Consider the following 6,527-nt stretch of genomic DNA (forward strand, 5'->3'; position numbering starts at 1 on the left):
AAAAAAAAAAAATCAAAACAATTAATAATTAATAAGTCCGTAATGCAAAATTATTACAAACAGAGCAGTTTGTGGACAGTACACAAAATCACAGTGACAGAACCCCATATCAAGGTAAGTAAGGAAGAATTTTGATTTCTAAAAAATAGCAAGGATGAATGAATTCAATAAAATATCTGTAAAATTCAGGATCCATATGTGTAATTGAGGTTGAATCAATGGACAAGTTCAACTCAATACCTGAAAGTGATTTGCAGCCATTTGGATTATCAGGTTGTATTTCATATCCATCTATACAGAGACACTTGTAGGTCCCATATGTATTGATGCATTGCTGGCTACACGGAAAGCCTGAAGAGCATTCATCAATGTCTACACATGTTTTACCATCATTCTTCAGTTGGAATCCAGGCCAGCATTTGCACTGGAGAATGAAAAAAAAGTATAATCTATTTGTATCATTGTCACTGTCTTTTTCTATTGGATATCTCTTTAGCATGATTCAAGCAAGAAAATTACGGAAGGATAGATAATGGCAAGTCTTTCTGTCACCCAGCGATTAACTTCTAATAATTACAAATATTAAGTAAAGTTAAAAAATATTCTGTTGATTAACTTCATTTGATTATCTCAGGTTGGGAAGATTACAAAAGTTAACTGAAACCACCAAAGCCATGTGGCTAGAGAATGGCAAAGAAAACAGAACTAAACTGTCATCTTTTGTTGTTTTTATTTTACTACATTGTCTTTATAGAAGACTTTAACAATGATGAGAGCAAAATCTTATGTGGAGCTTTGAAGACTACTAACATTGTCACATGTTATTTCATTACAGAATTACAGAAATCTATGATGTAGTGATTATTATCCTTAGTTAACTGATGAGACACCTAGAGGGACAAAGGTGAAGTTGCCTAGATAAAGTCAGGAAGAGATTTGAGGCTGTTTATAATTTTTAAAACATAGGAAGACTTAATTACTATTTATTGATTGAGTCTGATTCCATAACCAGACATGTCAATGTTGTCTATAGAAATAATAATATTAATACAGTTTTCTCACCATTATTAAATCAATTTGTATCATTAAATTCTTTCTTCAGTATCTCTATCATGTTCTGTATAGTCCTTTGATGATGATAACCTGGCATGTCAATTTCGAGTACAGTAGCATGCCATATATGTCTCTAAATTCCTGAAAATAATAAGATGCTGTGATTGATCACTGTCTTCTATATTTAGTCCCTGTCAAGTAGCATATGAGAATTGTAATTATACAAAATAAACCTATAATTGGCCAGATGATTATGATCATATTAACCTTTATCAAGACTTTTTAGTGGTCTTTGAATAAATTACCTAGATTATAAAATTTTTGCCATGACTAACTCTTAAAGGAATTTCTTTGAAGATAATAGTGATGGCAAAGCTTTTTATTTACAAAAGAGACATATATGCGCATTGTTAGTCATCCAACAATTAACTGAGAGGCAGAATTTTTTTTTTTAAGTAGGAAAAGGCATTCATTACTCGAAAAGGAAGCAACACCAACTTCATCTGAAACTGTTCAAAAGATACTTTTTTTAAAGTCTGTTCATAAGAAATAAATCCTTTTAAGTTCTTAGCACTTTCTTCTTTAACAAATTTCACCAATATTTACCTAATAATCCTCAGCAATTACAATTTAAAAAAAAAAAAATCTCTAGAGCCCACTAGCAAGCCAGAAAATCAAAGTAAAAGCCACATAGCTTCATTTCTCAAATTCTCATCATATCTTAGTCTGTGGCATTATTTTCCTTAAGGAGACTCATCTTACTACCTGATTTAGAAAGTCAAGGGAATTGATGCTTTACTATGGCAAAAGAAAATTAAATGCTTAATGTTATTGAAGTGTACTTATAAAAATGGTTAAGCTGGTAAGTTCTGTCATAGTTTACCACAATTTTTAAAAATAAATAATTAAAAAAAAAGAAAAGAAGAAACTGACAATATACAAGATGATGTCACTGAAGATTGGAAAGTAGATATGTGATCATATGGTCAGGAAGCCAGAAAACCCATAGTCAGACACAGGGTGGTGCTGAATTCAAGGTACACTTTAGGATAAGTGAAAGGAACTTTCATAAAATACATTGAATTCTTCTAAAAGAGGATTACAAAAAAGTATTAAACAGTGTCTCAATTTTAATGAGATTTCTGAAAATCACTTTGATTAATGATAGGCTTACAGAACTACTATATCAAATAGATGGCTTAGAGTAAAAACATATTTATGGAATTTTAATTTCTTAAAGGTAAAATTTATAAACACTATTGAATGCAACATACATTTCTATAAACAAAAGAACTTTAGATGTTTAACATTTACAGTATTTTTTAAAAATTGTTTATTAAATAAGATTTTAAGAAATAATTTTCTCCCAAATTCATATCCTTGCTTTAACAAAAACATTTTTGCTCCCAAATAATCAATAAACATCCCTGGGAAATTCTTTTAGATTAACTTTCATAAATTAAATAAAAGAATATAATAATTATTTGTATTTTCAAAAATAAAAGATGAGCAATTTATCTACATTTGACAGAAAATAGTTTAAAAAATCTTATCTCTCACCTTCATTTAAAAAGATAATTTTTATGAAAGTGAGATTTATATATATTCAATGTCATTTTAATTTTCTTCATCATCAAAAACTATTTGAAATTTTCCTGATTTGTGTTAATTTTCATATAGGATCATATAAGCTATGGAAAGAAACATAGCTACTCAAACTTTTCCTACTACTTTCAGGAATTTTTTTTGCAGCTTTTAAAGTGATATTTGGAAAAAAATTTTAAAACATAAAGTGATATCTGGCAAACAGTGTTTTATTTCTATTGTATACATTAAACATTACCTGTCTTCCAGAAGTATATTTATTTTTCCATGGTAAGTTGTCCTTCCCATCAAAATAACAGTTTTGCTTTAGTAAATATTAGTATTTTCTTTTGAATAGATACATTGCATTTGTTTTATAGCAAATATTTAAGTTGTTCACAGCCTAAATGTTGGTCTAAATTTTGCTTTCATAAGCAATATTCATTTTGCTGCAGAATTTAGAGGATTTATTGACATGTTCTGCTGATATTGTAATGAGAAATAAGTTATTGGATAGTTTTTCCCATTCCCTGGCAAAGAGAAACCCATCAGCTAAGTTTTTTTTTTTTCCCCACCAAATAGATAAGCATTTTATTGTATATAAGTCATTTTACTCAATTTTGTGTATTTATGTGCTTTGAACTTTTGCTTAAAACTATTTATGATTCTAATCTTACTTACTTGAATTTTTATACTGATCTCTTTCCTCCAATAGTGTTTTATTTCATTCAGTAGTTTTAATGTATGTATATATTCAGGAACATCATTAAAAAAAAACAAAAACAAAACTCTGTCAAGTATATACATAGAAATTTTTAATGATTAAATAGTTTGTTTATTTTAAGTAGAAATTTCACTTTTTTCTATGACCCCTTTTAGACAAGTCAAAGCAAAAATAGTGATATCTTAAAGGTAGCAACAAACGAATATTGCTATGTAAGGAGTCTAGAAAGTAATTAAAATAGTATGATTTAACATGTTTTTCTGGGTGAAATCTACTTCTACCAAAAGTTGTTTTCCAAATGTGGTATTTCTGGGCATAAAGTACTCCTTATATGTAGGAATTTAAAAATATTAAACCTCATTTTGAATGTTATGTCAAAGGTGATTATTTGATACTCTATAATTTTTATATTTTACCACCAGGATTGTTACGACATAGTTTAAATGCACACAGGATAAACACAAATAGATCTACTTTGAAATTTAAATTTTATATAGATATAGATATATATTCTATGATATATAGATATATAGATTTATACATAGATATATAGATTTATAGAATATAGGTATTATATAGATAGAACTAAAGAATTATTCATTAACTATATCTTAAATTTTTGACTACTTATCTGTAATAATTCTAAGATGTGTTACCTGATTTTTCAGGAAACATTTCTATATTGACTATATATAAGTCATCCGATAATATTTTTTCTGCTTCATGGATTTGAAAATATTTACTGGTGAAATTAATTATTTCATACATACTTATCTCATTAAGAGTTATCTTGCCTCTTTGTCTTATTTCTTTTTACCTATAGTATAGTGTTTGTGAGTGAGTGTATATGTATTTTAAGTCTGTAACCTTAATGAATTCTTAATACAACATTGGATCTAAAGACTTTTTTTTTAATAAATGTAGTTTTCTTGATATTTCATTTTTTATCTTATTTCTACAGAGGGAAAATAACTACTGTGGTTTTAGGTTATATCTCTACATAGTAAAATTCTGATCAATGTACTTAAATTAATCAAAATACCAGAAATTCAGAAATTAAAAATGGCAAGGTGGTTGTTTGGCTGAATTTACCACTAGATTGAAATGGATTATCAAAGAATGTTAAGGCTGACTGGAAGAGTGGTCCAACATCTTTGCAGTACACAAGTTTTTTCTCTAGGATCTATTAAAGAAAGATGTTTAGCCCCAGCTGAAACACTTACTGGTGAGAAGGCATCTCATTCCAACGTAGAGTTCTAATCTTAGAATAGTCATCCTCATATTAAACAGAATCTTATTTATATTGACTAGAACCAGCTCCTCATTTCAACTGCTAAAACAAGTAAAACTAAGTATGCACCCTATTCTAGAATTTCATAAATTTGAAGACAGCTAATAAGCCATCTTTGTTTCAGGCAAAATTTCCAAAGGTGTGTGTTCTAGACCTCTTACGCTTCTGGATGTACAAATTTGTATACACTACAATGTGTCAAGATTTATCTTAAAGTGTCATGTTCTTAAATGTGCACAGTACCCTAGGAGCATTCTGATCAGTGCAACACTCAGTAGAACAAAATTTATCTTCTGTAATGATCCTAACTGGTGACTGCTTCTGTGCTTTATGGAAGTCATGCCCTATTGTGATCCATACAGCGCTATTATTCAATTAAAAACAATAATTTTCAAATCCACAGTTATTCAATATAACATTGGAGGTCCTAGCAAGTATAATCAGACAAGAGAAGGATATAAAAGTCATCCAAATAGGAAACACAGAAGTCAAACTGTCACTATTTCTGGATGACATGATTCTCTATATAGAAAACCCTAAAGACTCCACAAGAACACTACCAGAAACAAAAAACAATTACAGTAAAGTTTCTGGATACAAAATCAATGTTCAAAAATGCATGGGGTCCCTATACTCTAATAATGAAGTGTCAGAAAAAGAAGTGGAAAATAATTCCTTTTGCAATTGCACTAAAAAATATAAAATATCTAGGAATAAATCTAATGAAACATGTGAAGAATCTATATAATGAAAACTACAAGACTCTATTAAAAGAAATCAAAAAAGATACAAAGAAATGGAAAGATATTCCATGTCCTTGGATTGGGAGAATCAACATAGTTAAAATGACCTTATAATCTAAAGTATTATACAGATTTAATGCAATCCCCATTAAAATCTCATTGGCATTTTTTAAAGAAATAGAATAAAATATCATCAGATTTATATGAAAGCACAAAAAGCCTTGAATCATTAAAGCCATCCTGAGGAAAAAAAAAAATAAGTCTGGAGGCATCACTCTGCTTGACTTGAAATTATACTACAAAATGACATTAATCAAAATGGCATAGTACAGGCAAAAAACAGATACATGGAGCAGTGGAACAGAATTGAGAGTCCAGAAGTTAACCCATCTTTATATGGGCAAATAATTTTCGACAAAAAAAGCCAAAAACATACAGTGGAGAAAAGAAAGCCTCTTCAATAAATGTTGCTGGGAAAACTGGAAAGCCACCTGCAAAAGAATGAAACTAGACTGTTGTCTATCACCACACACCAAAATTAACTCAAAATGGATTAAGGACCTGAATATAAAAACTGAAACAATAAAATGCATAGAGAAAACATAGGAACTAAACTCAGGGACCTTGAACTTAAAGAAGATTTTATGAATTTGACCTCAAAGGCAAGGGAAGTAAAAGCAAAAATAAATGAATGGACTACATCAAACTAAAAAGCTTCTGTACAGCAAAAAAAACCATCTTCGAGGTAAAGAGACAGCCATCCGAATGGGAAAATATGTTTGTAAGCAAAGCCTCCAATAAGGGCCTAATATCCAAAATATAAAAAAATTATATTTACCTTGTTACTAGATTTTTCTAAACCTTTGTCTACTGCTATTTCCAGTGTTTCTATTTTTTCTTATTTCCTATAGTTTTGACCTTATGTTTGCTACTGCTGTTATTTGAAAAATAGCATAATCGGTGTGTACCCTTTCTCTATCATTGTAAACCTTTGTCTCTTTTAATTCTCTATGCCCTGAATTCAACTCTGTCTGATATTAAAACCTATAATCCTCCTTTGTTGGTTTTGCTTCTGGTAATCCAAAAACCTTTCCTCTACGCTCTGAAAACAAACCTGAGATAAGAAAGTAAC

At 29.4% G+C, this 6,527-nt stretch overlaps 1 protein-coding gene across 1 annotated transcript in view; it reads right to left on the minus strand.

Annotated features, from left to right (window-relative positions):
* The window catches only part of LRP1B (LDL receptor related protein 1B), a 1,653,662-nt gene that overhangs the window by 217,720 nt on the left and 1,429,415 nt on the right, over positions 1 to 6,527 (minus strand). The window contains exon 56 of the mRNA XM_006921044.1: positions 241 to 424. Within this exon, the coding sequence (XP_006921106.1) occupies positions 241 to 424 (184 nt within the window). The remainder of the gene's footprint in view (positions 1 to 240; positions 425 to 6,527) is intronic.

This window comes from Pteropus alecto, unplaced genomic scaffold (assembly GCF_000325575.1).
Source record: "Pteropus alecto unplaced genomic scaffold, ASM32557v1 scaffold3, whole genome shotgun sequence".
NCBI lineage: Eukaryota > Metazoa > Chordata > Mammalia > Chiroptera > Pteropodidae > Pteropus > Pteropus alecto.